At 35.5% G+C, this 18,665-nt stretch overlaps 1 protein-coding gene across 2 annotated transcripts in view; it reads left to right on the top strand.

The window, feature by feature from the left end:
• gwl (serine/threonine-protein kinase greatwall) overlaps positions 1–16,330 on the top strand; it is a 148,761-nt gene extending 132,431 nt beyond the window's left edge. For both annotated transcript variants that reach the window (XM_089105734.1, XM_089105733.1), the window contains exon 15: positions 16,186–16,330. In XM_089105734.1, the coding sequence (XP_088961860.1) occupies positions 16,186–16,232 (47 nt within the window). In that variant the 3' untranslated portion in view covers positions 16,233–16,330. The remainder of the gene's footprint in view (positions 1–16,185) is intronic.
• The last annotated feature ends 2,335 nt before the right edge of the window (positions 16,331–18,665 follow it).

The following is an 18,665-nucleotide window of genomic DNA, read 5'->3' as shown; positions in this document are numbered from 1 at the left end:
TGTTTGCATGTTTATAATTGTTTTAAAGGAGTAAGGTGTTTATATATATGGGGGTTCTGGAAATTTATCGAGGTGATAAGTGTATTTCCTGGGAATTGATTAAAATAACCAGTGAAATTTTCTGCAAAATCCTATTTGTCTTGGAGACCATTTGGCACCCCTCTGCCAAATGCTCTGCGTCCCCTCGGGGCATGATATCTCTGCCTCCCTTTGCTTTGCTACCATTATATTTGGCAAAAGAGTTTTTTTAATTTCCTTTTCAATTTTTTTTTTTGCCTTTAAGGAAAATTACCTGGCAAAATTTGATCTAATCTGCTCCCTTTTGCAACAACAACAAAAGTGAGCTAAATCACAATTTTAAAATTTCACTGACCATACCTTTAGTAGGAAGACTTGTTGATTAGGGGTTATCACTGTTTCTGTTTTTGACCAATCCAGAAACAGCAAAAACCGGAACAGAAATTAGAGATGGTGAAAAAAAAACGGAACACCGTTTCTATTTTTTACATTTTTTTCCATCGAAAAACAGAAACTATCTGTTTTTACTTAACAAACGGCCGTTTTAACAGATATTTCTGTTTTTATTTTTGTTTTTTTTAGGTTTCTGAGAGTAAAGTGAACATTTTCTGACATAGATTAATAAAAAAGAAATGTCAAATATGCAAAAAGACCGAATATACAAAAGACCATATGGACTAAAATTTATTGCTTAAAAAAACATTCGAACTTCAAGTGTCTTTGCAGTCGTTCGTGAGCTTCATGCGTGAGCATCGCAGCTCGTTAGCAGTTCATCGTAAGCTTCGTGAGCACTGCTTCCGCATGAAGTACCCAGCAATGCTAAAATAGTACCTTGAAGGTATTTATTGACTCAGTCATAATACTAGTACCTGGAGTCTGACAAAACCCTGTAATCCCTTGACCATCAGCAAAACTTTGCTTGCCGACACATAATTATATCCACTGGCTATCACAGTTGCCTGTTTGAACGGACGAAGAACGGACTGTTAAGTTTGAGCTCACTGATATTAGCTTCATGAAGGTTTTGGTTGCAGAAGTCGCTCAGTGGCTCTATTCGGGAATAATGCATTTCTATCATAAAAAGACTGCTGTTCCATTGAACATTCAAGTCCTTTGTGACGGACAGACTAAGATTATATGTATTCCAGATCAAAAAGATCGTAAAATTTAGAAGATATTTTCAGGATTCTTACAGTATTCGTATTTTCACTAGTGCTGCTCCCAGCGTCCGTACTTCACTAGAGACGCTCTTTGCTTTGGTACCGAGTTCTCAGTATCGCTGTCAAGGTCTGGGTCATTTCATTCCGAGTTCCTCGGAATGATCATCATCATTTCTGCAGTCAATGTACCCAGTTTCTTGGGGGAGCTATCTACTTACCAAGACTACCCAAAAAGTGGAAATTCAATTAGACTGCTTTAGTTGCTTTGATAGTGAGTTTGCTTTAGTAATGGATTAGTTTTCATAGTGGTAACAATTTTTCTTCAGAACGTGTAAAGACAACGGTATTTGCTAGATGGCAATTCGTTAATATTGCGAATCCAATATAAGTCGTTAGACTGAGCTACGATGCTATGTGCAATCAAAGCACGGAAAATGAAGAAAAATGGGACAGAAACAAAACGGTACTGAAAAAACAACCACCTGTTTTCTATTTTTTTTTTTTTTCTATTTCCTAAAAAGAAGAAAAAAGAACAGAAAACGTAGGAAGAAAAAGACTGAAACAGAAATGGTACCGATCCTACTGTCAATTTGATCACTAATGTTTTGTTGCATTGATTTTTAGTCATGAACAAGTTTTTTTTCTGGTGGGAGGGCAGCCAAAGTTTTTGTCAGTAAAACGTTCTTGCTAGCACCAGCTACCTGGATAAAATGCCCTCTTCACTTCTTGCATTATACCATTCATATATCTATAATACGGATATTTCTCATGATTCAAGAAATAAATATTTATTATTTCATGATTTCAAAGATGTTTATGATTTAAGCATTTTCTATTTAGTGCCTCTAGGTTTGGACACCGAATTTTCATGGTTTCCATAATGGGTGTCGCTTAGGTACAATCGTATCGGGGACGCAAGTGTACTCTGAAAATGCTCTAGATCTTTTTTTATTCGGGAGGGATTGAGAACAAACTATTCGTTGTGATTTTGTCCTCAGACCCCCAAAGGTATTGCTATTTTATTTCATTCTATTTCATTTTATTGCTATTTCATTTCATTCTGTGCACTTCTGTTTAATAGAAGTGCATTTTGACTTTAAATTGATATTGATTTAGTGCAAAATATGTTTAGCCACAGATCCAAACAAATGAAAATCTGATGGGCGTGGTCAGGGCAGTAGAGATGATGTCCCTTCCCAGTTTTAAACTGTTTCGTAATTTAGCAGTGCTACATATGGGCGCGCATTATCACGATAAGAAATCATAGCTTTGGTCAAGGTGTGATTTAGTCAATCACACATTTTACTACGTAACGTTTTATTCGAATGACAAGGCCTCAAGTCATGCTTACATCATTCTGGAATCCACAGGAACTTATCTATTGTGATTATTTTGAAGATCAACGAGCCATTGACAGCCATTACTGCAGCAGCTATTTGCTCACAAAAAAGTAAGTCCTGCTATTGAAACAAAATTTGGACTCTTGAATATAGCTGTAACTTTTCTTCATGAAAATGTTTCCCCACATGTGACTTTTCTGTATGAAAATGTTTGCCCACGTGTGACTTTTTTGTGAAAATATTTGCCCACGTGTGACTTTTTTGTGAAAATATTTGCCCACATGTGGCGCTGCTAAATCAAGAAATAGTCAATATTTTCGATCTACTGATTCATGAATCGTTGGAAAAACCAGTTGCAACGTGGCCTTGAGATTTTGTGGCCCAAAGAATTTTGTGCCAGAGGCACACACAAATTAATACAACGACAGAACAGTGAATAAATGTTGCCGAAGACGATATTGAAAATTAGCCAAAGTTTTAATTAATTAAATCTAATTAAATTAAATTGAATTTATTGAATGGTCCTTGCATGAGCTACTCGCATATGTTTAGTCCGGTGGCCATCATTACAATAGTAGTTTTCTATGGAAAATATGTCATCGATGGTCTTCAAGCCCCCAACCTCCTGCTCACTAGATATGCGCTCTGCCACCGAGTTATGGCATCATTTAGTCACCACGCCAAACCCACATTGTGGCCCAAAGAATTTTGTGCCATGCACACACAAATTAATACAACGACAGAACAGTGAATAAATGTTGCCGAAGACGATATTGAAAATTAGCCAAAGTTTTGAATTAATTAAATCTTATTTAATTAAATTTATTGAATGGTCCTTGCATGAGCTACTCGCATATGTTTAGTCCGGTGACCATCATTACAATAGTAGTTTTCTATGGAAAATATGTCATCGGTGGTCTTCAAGCCCCCAACCTCCTGCTCACTAGATATGTGCTCTGCCACCGAGTTATGGCATCATTTAGTCACCACGCCAAACCCACATTGTGGCCCAAAGAATTTTGTGCCATGCACACACAAATTAATACAACGACAGAACAGTGAATAAATGTTGCCGAAGACGATATTGAAAATTAGCCAAAGTTTTGAATTAATTAAATCTAATTTAATTAAATTTATTGAATGGTCCTTGCATGAGCTACTCGCATATGTTTAGTCCGGTGACCATCATTACAATAGTAGTTTTCTATGGAAAATATGTCATCGGTGGTGTTCAAATCCCCAACCTCCTGCACACTAGATATGCGCACTGCCACCGAATTATGGCATCATTTAGTCACCGCGCCAAACCCACCTAGACCAAAAGCTCATAACAGACCTCTTTCTAATACAACATTGCCGTGCATTATGACTTAATACGCTGAATTATTAAAAAATGAGGGTAATCGATGTGGGAACTACAGTCATCTGACGTAGCATTAAAATTGAAATTTTTAATCAGGAATTTCAAGGCTAAGGTGAAGAAACCGTGACTTCTTAGTTAAATAAAACGCTGATTTGAGCTAAGTTTGAATCCGTTTTATGCACTAATGCTTCTTTGGTACTGGTTTGCACAATATGCTCGCAGAACCGTTTTCTCAGTGTTGATTATTCCTGTTTCTTTTGTAGCATAGTCAAAAAATTGTCGTTGAGTTGTTTCTTGTTAAAATATTTCAAAATAAAGCGTTCTGGTCAAATGCCGATATTCTTGGGAATTTTACCGAACCGTAGCTGTGTTTGATCCAGAATAATGATAAATTATTCCGTAAAGGAATTAAAAAAGTAGTGTCTGTTTTCTTTGTCCAGTCTAAAGCTTTGTTGCTAAACTTTCTTCAATAGCGTTTGACTTTTTTGCTCTTATTTTGAAGTAGGGTTAGACAGCCCACTGAAATAAATTGTACTAAAAATTACCTTGGATAACCACAACGAGAATGAAATGAAAAAATTTATTCCTTCAATTAGCTAAGCGTAAGTCAGTAAGAATTTAATTTTATTATAAAGGGACGCTTACCAAGTAATAGCGCCCTTAGAGATTAGCAGAAGGGTCTAAATCCACTTACCAAATAATAGGAAGCTTACCCAAAATCCCTCGGCATGGCGGTGACGGAACTTGGATCTGCCAAACCAGTGGTGGATCTAGGGGAAATGGGCTACTGCCTGCTCTTACCTTTCTTATCTGAGTGCCTTTTTTTTCTTTTTTTTTCATGAATTTAGGCATTCTACCAACACGAAAAACAACTCCATCGAATTCCTAGATTATGAATTTGTCAAGCTAAAAAGGAAAACTGTTTTCTAAAGTTCTAGTCCACCTGTCAAGCCCCCCTCCTTCCTTTAGAAAAATAATAGTAATAATAAGATAAAGAAAAAAGTCTACCAATTTTTTTTTTTTTTTTTTTTTTTTTTTTTTTTTTTTTCTGCTGTTGTTCTTTCTTTTCCCTGTATTTTATCCTTGAATCTGGTCATTTTTCAGTACCTTAGCGTTCACTCACTGGGGCCAAAGAGCGTATTTTTCATACCAAAAAAGGTACTTTTGAAAGTCTAGGGGAGAGAATGCCCTTATCCTAATTTCCCCCACTGAACTAGTTTGAATCTGTGGTCATATGTGTGGTTTTATGGATTTTTTGGGGGTAATTCTTTGATTGAAGTTTTTTACTCCTGTTTTGGCACTTTACGCAAGTTTAGGCTTGTTTAGGCCTAAACTTGCCGAGTGTTTCTTCAAACTGTCATTGCCTTTGTAGAAGTTAAACGCTTGATTAAGAAAATATTTTTATTGCTGCTAATGCTTGTATTACTTTATTTAGAAAGCTTCTCATATTACATATAACCAAAAAGTAGCTTTATCCAATCTTTAGGTTTAAGAAACAAGGCTATGTCAGTATAACACTGCAAGCATCAGTTCGTAGTGTTCTTATGGCTTTACATGTCTTACATCTTTATATGGCTTTGTCAAAATGACACTGCAAACACCAATCCTATTGTCTTTATGACTTGACATGGCTTACATGTCTGGCCTGTTTACATAGTTTTATCAAAATGGCACTGCAAACATCAACTCTTAGTATCCTTAGGGCTTGTCGTGGCTTACATTTTTGGCCTGTTTACATGGTTTTATCAAAATGACACTGCAAGCATCAATTTGTAACATCTTTATGGCTTGATATGGCTTACATTTTTGGCATGTTTACATGGTTTTGTCAAAATGACACTACAAATATCAACTAGTAGTATCTTTATGGCTTGATATGGCTTACATTTCTGGCCTGTTTACATGATTTTGTCAAAATGGCACTGCATACATCAACTCGTAATATCTTCATGGCTTGACATGGCTTACATCGCTGGCCTGTTTACATGGTTTTGTCAAAATGACACTGTGAGCACTGACTCGTCGTTTTTTATTCTTCCAGTTTCGTAAGGAAGTAGTTTTCCATCCACTAAAAGTGCAACTTTGTTATCATCTATCCACATGTATAGCACTTATACACTTATACTTATACATTATAGCTTAATCTCTTGTGTTTATCTTTTGAATGCTTTGTTTGTCAATAAATTCAAAAATACATATAAAAGCACAAGAAACTAGTCCCAATAAAGACTATGGCATGTAAATGAAGGGGGGGGATACATTATATTTTCCTGAATCCACAAAGATAAATTGAAGAAAGGTGGCAATGTTGGAAGTATGGGGTTGGGGGGGGGGCTAAGAATCTGTGAAATGTAAAACTCGGAATTTAGTATAAATTTTTGTTGCTTTAGTATGCTTCCTGGCATCAGAGATCCCTGCGTCATTGAGTACCTTTGTATTAGGAAGCGGTTCTAAAGTGTTTGAATGTAAGAGCCAAGTTGTAAAATTGTCAACACATCTGCCAACAAGTTGGGAGGATTATCTTTTTATGAGAGTGAAAACACTGCTTTAATTTTTGATTCAAATGTCATAATTATTTCCGCTTCCTTTAATAACTCGTGCATGTTTTATCTTCTTTGTAAGGTCGAATTTAATATTTGATAAACCCGAGAAAATAATAGTATACTTGATAATAAAATAGAAAAAATTCAAAGGGAACAGCAAAAGTAGAATAGAATAGTTTCATTTATACAAGCAATCATAGTTTAGAATAAAAATTCCAACTAAATGAAGCTAGTACTTACAATGAAAACAACAACAAAAAAACACGGGACTATAACTTATTAAACACTGACATGTAAAAAGGAACGAACGAATTGGTGAAACGGTTTGTTCTTGGAGTAGGCAATTCCAGTCTCACTTTGTTAGCTGACCTTGTGTTTATTTTATTCTTCATAACTAGTGGTAGAATTTCTATGTTTTTCACTGCGAAGAAGAAATTTGCAGATCAAGCCCAGACGACGTTCGTGAAGGGACGGTAGTTCCAAGACAGATAATGTCGATTCATAACTTACATATGCGTGTGAAAGAATAACTTTAAAGGCATTTTTTGTAGTGACTCAAGTTGATCGCTTAAGTAACTTGTGTTGTTGACTTGAGGGCCCCTTACAGGGTAAGTATACTCGGCAATTGGTCGGATGTATGCAAGATAAGCCGTCTTAAGTTGGGACACAGAAAAACCGAAATGACGTAGTAAGATAAGGGTGGCCATTCGTTTTTGTAGTGATTGTATCAACATGAGTACTAAACGAGCAGTCAACGCTAAATGTGGCACCGAGAATTACAGCCGAAGATACACTAGGGTACGGTAAAGTTGGACTGACAAAGAAAGTCCCTCTTAAGAAGATTAAAGCGAAGGATTTTGGTTTTCCTTCGTTGATTTGAAGGCGGCTGATAGTACATTGGTCTTTAAAGTTGCTCATTATTGCATCACTGAATTGGGGAACTGCCTCTGAGTTTTCAATGATATATTTCAGAAGAACTGACAAGTCGTCTACATACTTAAACATGCCCTCAAACTCAGAAAGGAACAAAGTTTATAACTTATAAAAACAACAGCGCTGCAAGTTTCGTGCCTTATGGAGCACCACACGTGAGCCCAGCCCGTTCGGAGTATGAGTAAGCTGTGATAATTACTTACTGAACGCAGGTGCCTAAATTAAACTTTGAAAATCAATTTTCTTTTCAATTTTCAAACTTTGAAAATCAATCAATTTAAACTTTGAAAATCAATGGTTTCAATTTTGAAGAAATCTATTTTGTTCTTTGAAGGGAAGTTTTGCAACGACAAATCTTTTTGGCTTTTGTATGCATTTTAAAGAAATATGAAGAAAGTATGAATGGAACCTTAGTGTCATTAAGCATACTTATTAAACAGTATTTTTCGAAAAAATAGTTGTTTGCTATTAAACATATTATTATTTCATTCATACTACTATATTTTTTTTTACTCTACTGAAGACATAGCTCTGCTCTTTACTTTTGTTAAAAAACTTGTTTTTTTTATTTAATTGGAACACAAAGAACTAGTCTCAGCAAAGACTCTTATGGTATAATAAATAAATTTTAGAAAAATAATAGCATGCTTAATATAAAATAGAAAAAAAAATAAAAGAGAATAGCAAAAGTATGTGTATGGTCTATCAATTACTTATTGAGCGTAGGGATGTCACTTTGTCCAGCTCCCCCCAAGATTCCATGATATTTAGCATATATCCTTTAGTTTTAAATCATTTTTTACTCCTTTGCTATTTAGACAAAAATTTTCCCTATCCCCCAGAAAAAAAATCCTCCTTAGGCTATATGTTCCTTCTAAAACAAACAATTTTGCGACAAGTCTGGTGCTGTAGCTTGTGCCAAAATTATAAGATGCTTATATAATATTCTTAATCTCAGATCCACCCATACACCGAGTTAGAATTATATTTGTTACTTATATTTTTACTTAGGGAAGGGTCTAAACTTACTTTAAAAACAGGAAAGTTGTCCTTTTTCAACATTTTTAATCGGAAAACCCGAAATACACCGAATTTCAAAGATTGAATTCGGTAGATGGATAGAATTTGATATATTAAAACTGTAGGAAAGCAGAAAAATAGCGTAGCGAAACTAGCACAGGGAAAATAAGCCTTAAGTGTATGAGCTTGTCTAGCAAGACCGTATCCAGGGGTGTGTGTGTGTTCAACTTCCTCCCCTGAAATGTTTGTCTGACTCGTAAAAACGTAACAAAAAGGAATTTAAACTAAATTTTGATGCGTTTTTAAAGTTTTGCACCCCCCCCCCCGGAAAAAAGCCTAGATACGGCCCTGCTGTATAGTATATTATTAGGTTGAAAAGAATGTCCGGCTGTAATAACGTTTAAGGTGTTAAGTTGAAAACCCTGTCATAACATCTTTCTAGGAGAAGACTTTTTTATTCTATTACGTTTTACTAGGAGAGCATTGCCCCTCCCCCCCCCCCCAGATTTTGATTTTTTTGTATTTTCATCTTTTCTTTGGCATTTTCGTTGGAAAAAAAAATGAAGAAAAACAAAGTCATCCCTTAGATTTTGTAAAATACATTTTCGCCCTTCCTCCTCCATTTCTGTGAATTGATGCACCTAAGTGGGAGGTTCTCCACTAAAGTGGGAGGTTCTCCACTAAAGTGGGAGGTTCTCCACTCGTCGCAGTTGAGATAGAAAAGATCGTGTCTACATGAAAAGGAATACCACCTTAGCTCGGTAGAAAAAAAGCTTGAAGTGACAATAGTTTTCGCTTTCATACAAACAAAGAGAAGACGTGGAAATTCGTGCGATTTAACTTTCTTTGTCGTTTAGTAAAGATCTTGCCAATGGTTTTGCCGCTTGGAAGATTTACACACAAAAATAATCTTTAACAGTGTGAAAAGAAGGCTGACAAAATGCAATCAAAAGTGCATTATCCGTCTGTTTTTCCTGCTTCCGTCTTTCATTCACGTTAGCTCAATTGCACGGTAGCCTATATAAAAGGTGGGCTTTTTTAGTAAATTGCGATATTGCAAAAAATGAAGGTTAAGGTTACTCATAACACAGAAGTCAGATAGAAAAAAAGAAATGTACCAACCGATTCTAATTCAATGCCTTTTTCAAATATAATAACCACTGCCGTCGCTATCCCTCCCCCTCATCATCATCTTTTCTTACCATTTGTTCATCAATTTTTAGTTTTATAAAAAAATGTGTGATCAGTTTTGCTATTAGATTCTTATCTTTCTTTTCCTATTATTAATTTTCTTCGTTTTCTTTTTTAAGCGAAATATTTATAACTTAATTTTTTGTGCACCAGGAAACTAAATTTATTGGAATTGGGGATTACCAAGACAACATGTGTATTCATAATGAAATAAACATACAATGACTATGCGGCACTAATCCCCACAAAGGATCCTTGGCCTGTAAAAGAGGGGGTGATATACGAATCAATTAAACATTAATTCAGCGAGAGAGAAAAAGAAAGAAACAAGAGAGTTGTACAGATTATAATATCACCCAGCGAAAAAAAAGAACAGGAAAAAGCAAAATAGATTAAATAATGAAATTTATTTTCGGGTAGAAAATCCGATTAATTTTGGGTATTCTTTTTTACGAAAACTTGTCTTTCAAGTGTAACATATATTTGATTAAAATGAAGATATGCAGGAGTATCGGTATTTTCAGGAAGCTCAAACACACTTTCCCTTGGATCGGTTTTGAAAGTCCCTTTCCATTGCTTAATCGAATCTTATGTTTCTTATTCTCCAATAGTATGGATGTCAACTTTTCATTCTCTTTTAAACCCCTTTCTAAGGCTACAATAAAGCTACAAATCTCATTCAGGGATTTAATCGTTCGGAACTTACCGCTTCAGCGAGGGGCTGTCACCTTTCAGAAATAACGTACACAAGTTGGCGCGTGCCACCATGGGTGGCAGAACTGTGTGGCATTCATGGCGATATGAGATATACACTATGGGGTGGAAAGTGGCCACCCCCTAGCCCTTTACTTGATCTGGAATCACTATATATTCTTGTGTGTCCATGTTTTATTTTTTCTAAGCTTCATAGTGACCTCTCCTAGCCCCTCAGTGTTCTGCCGTCTTTTATGTTTGGTCAAAATTATTATCATCTCCGTAATCATTCTTGTCCCGATTCTTTAAGAACGACTTCTGAAACACAAAGGCCGTTTAATTAGAATAACAGGAGGGAACTCCCCTAATATAAGAAATAATAAATATACATAGGTCAGGTTAGCGACAGCAGTGACTAGTCTTTTTATGTTTGATAGAAAATTAAATTGGGAATAAAATGGTATATTTCTTTAATTTGTATCTAATTTATGTCCTATAAATAACAAGGCCTAGGCTATTGTTCAAAGAAAACGATGTAGCTATACCTTAGACAACATGGTGATCTTGAACCAAAATCCCAAATATGAATTAAGCAGTGTGGTAACGAAAGAGTACCGTAGCTTTATTTTATTCCTGATTCAGCATTACAATATGCTGAATTCAGCATGATTCAGCAACTTTACAGTATGTAAAAAAAAATTGTCTTTAACAAATTTTGAAGGCACCTCTTCTGTACTTCCCCCCCCCCCAACCACTCCTTTGTGGGGGAAATATATAGCCAAGGTTATATATTTCTTGTTTTTCTGTTTCTTGATTTTGTCATCATTGACTCAGTTTATGGATACACAGTCAAACAAGAGTGACACATTACAAAATGCATGGGACTTTAGGGGACTAGGGGTAAGGTATAGTGGAAGTTAAAATTTTTTCCTCGAAATTTATTTAGTTAGTCTAAAGCTTAAAGCTGTTTCCCGAAATTTATTTAGTTGGCCTAACCTTGACCGATTTTCGACTATGTTATGATGCCAGCTTAGAAAGTTAACCAAATCACTTTTGAATATTTTAAAAGTAGTTTATGTAATCAAACAATCAGCATATAATGTAAATTATATCAGATAATAGAATGTAAAAAAAGGAAGAAAAACAACCAAAAGGAAATTCAAGAACAAAAAGTCAATTTGCATTACCAACATTTTGAAAAATAATTTTATTTATTACTTCTTGATGGATTATCGGAAATTAAGTAAAAAAAAAAAACAGAAGAAGATTTTTCAACTGAAAGTAAGGGGCTACATTAAAACTGACCACGAACAGAAATTATCCCGTTTATGGAAGGGACTGCCTCCTCCTCAACACCTTGCTCTTTACGCTAAAGTTTTTATTACTTTAAAAACTAGAGTTGTGACAGAGTCAAACTTTAGCGTAAAGAGCGAGGTGCTGTGGAGGGAGCAGTATTGCAAATAGACTCCTTTCAATCCTACACAAAAAAAGATAGTGAAAAGTCTTGAAAACAACGTTTCTGATAGATTTAGTTTTGTCTACGCTATGGAAAAGTGGTACGGCTTCTGTCAAATGCGCTCTTTATCTTAATTGACAATAGAGACTTTTTCAATCTAAAGAATTAGATAAAGGAGTTCTTTACTTTCAATTACTAATGTCAGTTGACTTTTTGTCAGTGCTTTAAAGTTGGGAAACAAATGTTTATAATCGCATGACCATACCTCCGCGGAAATCCAGGACGGTCCTGTATTTAAGGATCTAGTTCTTGTTTGCAGGAAAGTTGTTAAAATATTATGGATTTCTATGACCCTAAAAAATATGAAATCCAGAACGATCCTGCATCGTTCTAGTTCTAGTTTGCAGGAAAGTTGTTAAAATATCTTGGATTTCTATTACCCTAAAAAATATGAAATCCAGGACGGTCCGATATTTAAGGATCTAGTTCTGGTTTGCAGGAAAGTTGTTGAAATATCTTGGATTTCTATGACCCTAAAAAATATGAAATCCAGGACGGTCCTGTATTTAAGGATTTAACTCTGGTTTGTAGAAAAGTTGTTGAAATATCATGGATTTTTATGACCCTAAAAAATATGAAATCCAGGACGTGTCTTGTAGTTAAGGATCTAGTTCTGGTGTGCAGGAAAGTTGCTAAAATGTCATAGATTTCTATGACCCTAAAAAAAAAAAAAAAAAAAAAAAAAAAAAAAAAAACTGACACTGGCAAAATGCTTTAAGCTTAGTATTCAAAAGGTGAAGCTTTGCTGGCAAAGGGCTCAATTCAATTCCTTATGTTTTCCTTAAAACGCCAGTGTTAATATGTCTGCATATAGTTCAGATAGGGGGAATCACCCACCTTGGGATTAATCCAAAGTTTTCTCCTATGAACAAAAGTAGCATAAAATAGTAATAAAAAATAGTAGCCTAAATATCAATTTTTTCAGTTTTAATCCACACCCCTATCACTGGTCCTTTATTTAGCTACGTATAAAACATCATACAATGTTTATTTAGTCAAACTTCAAGTAAATAATTAGATTTTGTTAAATTTTGTAGAATTGCAGCTTTTGTGTTTAATTTTTCCGAAAAAAATAGTTTAGTTAAAAATTATTTATTGTATTGTCGTGTGTTTTTCGGGGGGGGGGGATAAAGTGTAGAAACGATTCTTTAAACACCGTTGCAAACTGAAGTACAACTTACTTATAGATATTGTATCGAATTTTGAGCAGAATATTGAGAGTAGTCTGACTGGGGATAAGTCTGGGTCAGAACATTGACTCAATTCCCTGGATTTTTTGGGAAGATTTTGGATCACTCGATTTTTTTTTAGGTAGATTCGGAAAAATCCTGTAAAATTCAAAGAAAGTGGAAAAGCTGTTTTTGGGGGCTACTCCTTCTCCAACTGCCACTTATGTTGCCACTGCCATATGATTCTTCATGTTCTTTTTTGGGAAATATGTTTTTAGATTTCCTTGTGAGAACAAGATGAACAGTATTTAGGATTCAAATGGATGCGCCCGTATTTTCTGTACTTAATATTTATGTTCCCTGTCCAATTTTTGATATGTTGTTTTTCTGCTCTCTTACCGTTTTACCACATCCACAAAAGACAATGCGTTTGCTATCATTACATAGCCGAGATTTAGCTCTAACCATCTACCGAATGGTTAGATTAGCTGATTAGAACAGGTTAGATTAGGAGATTAGATTAGCTAATCTAATCTCTGTTAGAACAGGGGTTCGAGTCCTGGTCTCGCTGGTTATTTGGTTTGGGACAGGGATCAGTATCGTGACTCTGTAAGCTCAACCAGAGTTGACCCAGCTCTAAGTGAGTACCTAGAGAAATCTGGGGAAGGTATGCAAAAGCACAGGATGGCTGGCCTCCAGCCCCCCCCACTGCGCCACTCCCCCCCCCCCTGCGCTTCCTAGCTGAAAGGCTATGAAACAGAGATCAGCACCGCCAGTATGAACTGTAAAGTCCACTGCCGTATCCTTTACCTTACCCTTACCATCTACCGATTTTATTTTTTATTATTTTTTTTTTTTGATGCATATGGTCTTTTAGATCAATTAAATAAAAACTTAAATAAAATTAAAGTTTTTCAACTGAAAGTAAGGAGCAACATAAAACTTAAAACGAACAGAAATTATTACGTATATGAGAGAGGTTGCTCTTCCTCAACACCTCGCTCTTTACGCTAAATTGTTTTAATACTTTGTAAAAAAAAGCTTCTTATTGTTCTTATTAAAAGAACATTTCAGGAGTCGTTCTTAAAGAATTGGGACAGAATTCAAACTTTAGCATAAAGAGCGAGGTATTGAGAAAGAGCAACCCCCCTCATTTACGTAATAGTTTTTGTTCGTTTTAAGCTTTAATGTTGCTCCTTACTTTCATTGGAAAAAAGCTTGTTTATTTTATTTAATTTCTCATAGTTTGTTAAATAATTCCAGGAAATCTCGCACCTCCACGGGAAAATCCCTCCTCCCCATAGGTTTATTCTCTAGACAATTCAATCCTGTTGAAAATTTCCCCCGGATAATTACCCTTGGCATCTCCACGCGTAGAATTGAGTCGGCAAAAAGAAAGCAAGACATAAGACGAATTTCGTATAGGAATTCTGGCAAATTTTTCCAGAGTAAATTCTCCTTTAAAATTTGCCCCCTGGAAACTTCCCTCCCCATGGAAAACTATCCCCGTGGAAAATCCCACCAGCAGAAAATCCGCCCCCCCCCCACACCCGAAAAATGTATGCATACTTTCCAATAACAAATACTATATGCAAACAATGGGCAAATTTTGTAACTTAAAGTTCTTTCCGCAGGGGCTGTGGGGGGTCATGATATCTCCAAAGGCATAGTTATTTGGCCTTTTCAAAATTTTGATCTATCATGAAATAAAAAAAATTTTTACGCCTCATTGCTAGTGTTCACGTTTCCTGTGCAAGATATTATTTTTCTGCAATCCTTCGGTTTTAATATTTCAAAGTAAGACGACTATTTTGCTATCACTCGATAGCTGAGGTTCAGTTTTGTTCATTTATTGAACTGTATTTTTGAACTTTTTCCTATTTTTTAAGTAAGTTTAGATCAAGGAAAATTTTAAGTGATCGTAATTCTAGCTCGGTGGACGCATGAATTCGAAACTAATAAATTCAGAAATATAAGTATCTTGTCATTTTGGTGTAAGTTAAAGATGTAAGATAGTCAAGATGAGAAAAAAATCAAGCAGAGGAAAAAACGATGATATTTCCAGTCAGTGAAAAATGTAGGATTGTTCCAAAATTCTAAGTTTAAATGGGGACATAAACCTCAAGTCTTTAAAATTGCTTACACTGTTTCCCGACGCTGCAATCATGAAGAAATTTCACTTGGTGCCTTTCGAACAACCGTGTTTATTTTTCCATAAGTTGAATTCTATGTTCCCAGTGGTCGGCGTTTATCTCTCCCCCCCCATCTTCCTGGAAAATAAACCCCGCGGAAAATCCTCCCTCGGAAAATACTTCCATATTTACAGGGTAGACCAGAAATATTCCCAGAAATCATATGGGAGTAGATATCAATTTTGCATTTTTGATGCGTTTTTAAAGTTTCTTTGGTACCCCCCCCCCCCTTCCAACAAAATCCTGGTTACAGCCCTGGGGATTATATATCGATTTCTACCTCCACTCCCCTTCTCGTCTCTCTCTTAGAACCAATTATGTATCTATTTGATGGTTCAATTAGGGTTGAATGTATTGGCATTAAAATGCACCCTTTGACGTATCTCCCTCCCTCCCAAACTACAAAACAATCAGAGAACCCCATTGTTGAAGTTTAAGTGCCTTTTTAAGTTTTTTTTTTTAATCTTTCCTTGTTGATCACAGATAGTATTTGTTACTGGGAAACATAGGGACATTTTTCGTGGGGGAGTTTTCTGCGAGGTGGGATTGTCTGGGGGAATTTTCAGTGGGGGGTAAAATATTTGAGAATAATCTTCTTTCAACAAGGATGTATTTTCCTCTGGGGGTATTTTCTAGGGTGGGTAAACGCCTAGAACCTCTGTTCCCACCCTCATTGGTGGATTTACGTACCCTACTTGTGAAAAATTTTACCCCAAAGATTGTAGTGAATGAGAGGATAGAAGATCATCTGGGAAACTGTTCTATAAAATATGATGTAGATTATATATCTAGATGGGAAATTTGTATGTGTGGAACAAATTGCTGAACGACTAATTATGATCAAATTACTTATTGTTCAAGTATTTTTCTGCCAACGCTACATTCTTTTTCAAGTCAGTTACCATGGGTGTATGTTTTTTTGGCAACACTGTGTTTTGTTCGCATTGGGAAATAGAAGTCGTCATAACTTTTTTTAGCTTTTATAGTATTTGGTATAACCTACCTGAAAGCTTTATTTAATGTTTGGTTTTCTTTCTTTTTTTTCAGCGAGAAACGTTCTTCAAAATTTAGAGGTATCTTCCTTGACACCGTGAATTTTGACTTGTATGACTTTTAATTATTTATTTCTTTCTTATTTCACTATATGATTCTATGTTTTTGTTTTTATATCAAATGAATAAAATTTTGAGCGAATAAATTTTGTTTTGTATTATGCTTGTTTCCCAAGAAGAAAAATTTGGAGTAATACTACTATTGCTACAGATCCGACTCAGTGCTAAGCCGCGTGAATGTGAAATACTGACAAAGTGGGGACCGGTGTTCCCTTCCCCCCCCCCCGAAAAATTCCCCCACACGCAAATTCAGCAGCCACAGAGAAAGTACAAAATAGATACCCCAAAACGTCGGCCGGGTATCCTAATGGGTAAGAAAAGGACCAGATATCATAAATGGTCCTAGGACAAGGGCTGGTTGATCTCCAATCACTTTCGACTTACAAAAAAGGACTTGATTCGCGTTTTTGAGGTAATTAAACTTTCCATCTTCTGGTGGTAACTGTGTCCTTTTTTACACCCCTTGGATTCGCCCCTGAGTGCATACACTAGAGGTTCTTATGTATTTTAAACACAATTTTTTCGGTCAGAGGAAAGCAGCTTTCAACTTTGGTTTGGGAGCGAACTGAACAAAATAATAATGCTTAGTGATTTTTGATTGATCTATTTTAACATAAACTAAAATCATAATAATTCTCAAACCTCCGGGGATTTTTTTTCAATAACAACATATTTGTAATAATGATTTTAATTTTACTAGTCTAATATGCAATAAATCATCATGAATATTTGTTTTCCTTTTAAAAATTCTAATTAAAGAAATTATCCAAATTAGATGACATGCTTATGCTATGGACGTCATTTTTGCGACTCACTTGAATATACTGGCAAGGATACAGGACAGTGACTAGAACAATTTGTGCTTTTTCATTTCCTCCACGATGACACTTGAGCTCCTTGACTGGTCATACTTCACACATTTTGAGTGATAGTTTTAGAAAAGAGACAGAAAGTGTTGTCGCCCCATGAGGAGTAACAACCTGAATTCAAGCTGGAGATTTGAATGGGTGACAATCTAAAAAAAACTAGATTTTAAAATATGACTTTTAGAAAAGATAGTAAAACGATGCCCCTATTATTTGATTCCTACAGCCGAAGCTTTTTTAAAAATGAATTGTTTATGTTTTTGGCAAATTTCAGACAGGCTATTTAGTTGTTGTTTAAAGACCAGATATCAGATAGTTGTGTTATTTGGTCCCTTGTTACGATAGAGGTTTAAAATTAGATGCTGCTTCACCCCCAGATGCCGTATCCAGGGGGGGGTTACCCGGTTTGAACCCCCCTCGAAATTTTTGACCGAGTCAAAAATAAGTCGAAAATTAGTAAAACCTAGGTAAAAATCAGTAAAATTAGTCGAAAACTGAGTAAAAAATTAGTAAACCCCCCCCCCCCCCCCGAAAAAAATCCTGGATCCGCCCTTGCCGTTACCTAAATTCAAGCTGCAAATTTGATAAGAAAAGAATGGAAATAAAAGTCCTTTAACACCAATATTTGTTAGACAGTACAGTAGAAAAAATTATAACATGGGATAAACCAACCTTGGTGAGTTCGCTGTTAGCAAATCTCAAAAGACAAGAATGTTTCTAAAAATTTAGTGGGTATATTGTTCACAAATTTTAGGCAGGTTGCTTAGTCAGCTTTTCTTTTTAAGTTTTAGTGTCTGGGAGATTAGAGTTACTAGTAATTGATAATCAGTGACTTACCAATAGAATATACAGTTTGTAATATAGCACTATGTCTCACTAATATCAAGTGGTCAGAAGAAAGTTTTCAAGAATTTAGTTATAGAAATTTCCACAGCATTTCCCGAAAGATTTTAGGATATTATTTTGGGCACATGTTATTCGTTATTTTAAAGAAATGAAACTTTCAGAAATCAGTTTAAATATCAATTTCGGAAAGCCTCTCAAGTTTTGTTCACTCAACTCAACTGCTTTCTTGAAAATAATGAAGAAAATAGTGTCCGAAAAGCGATTATCTGTCATAAAGAATACTCAAGTCTTCATATGAGACATGATATCATCAGTAAATCTTTGTATGAGCTTGAGGTATAATCTCGCTGAAAATTAGAAAATAATGACCTTTAGGCTTTAAGGGGTTAAAAATGCACTTTTGATTTTCAAGGTGCACCCCCTATTCACGCCATCAGAAGGAACAAATACTCCCCCCCATTAATAGTACATTAGCACAACTATACATTACTCTGCATGAACTAAAGAAGTCTCAAATAAACCAACTTAGTTAAGTGAGGCTTGTGAGTGAAACCAACAAAGGTTGTATAATAACCTTTGATTTTTTAGGGACTGGTCACATCCTTAAGGACGAATGTGCCACCTCATGGCACTTTGACCTCTGGAATTGGGACGTTATTTGTATACCTTTGAAGCTCCTAAGACAATTTGCTATTCCAGAGGT

The sequence above is a fragment of the Artemia sp. Qi Xiang Cuo genome, chromosome 20, assembly GCF_049724085.1.
Source record: "Artemia sp. Qi Xiang Cuo chromosome 20, ASM4972408v1, whole genome shotgun sequence".
Classification (NCBI taxonomy): domain Eukaryota; kingdom Metazoa; phylum Arthropoda; class Branchiopoda; order Anostraca; family Artemiidae; genus Artemia; species Artemia sp. Qi Xiang Cuo.
This window is presented reverse-complemented; position numbering and strand designations above follow the sequence as displayed.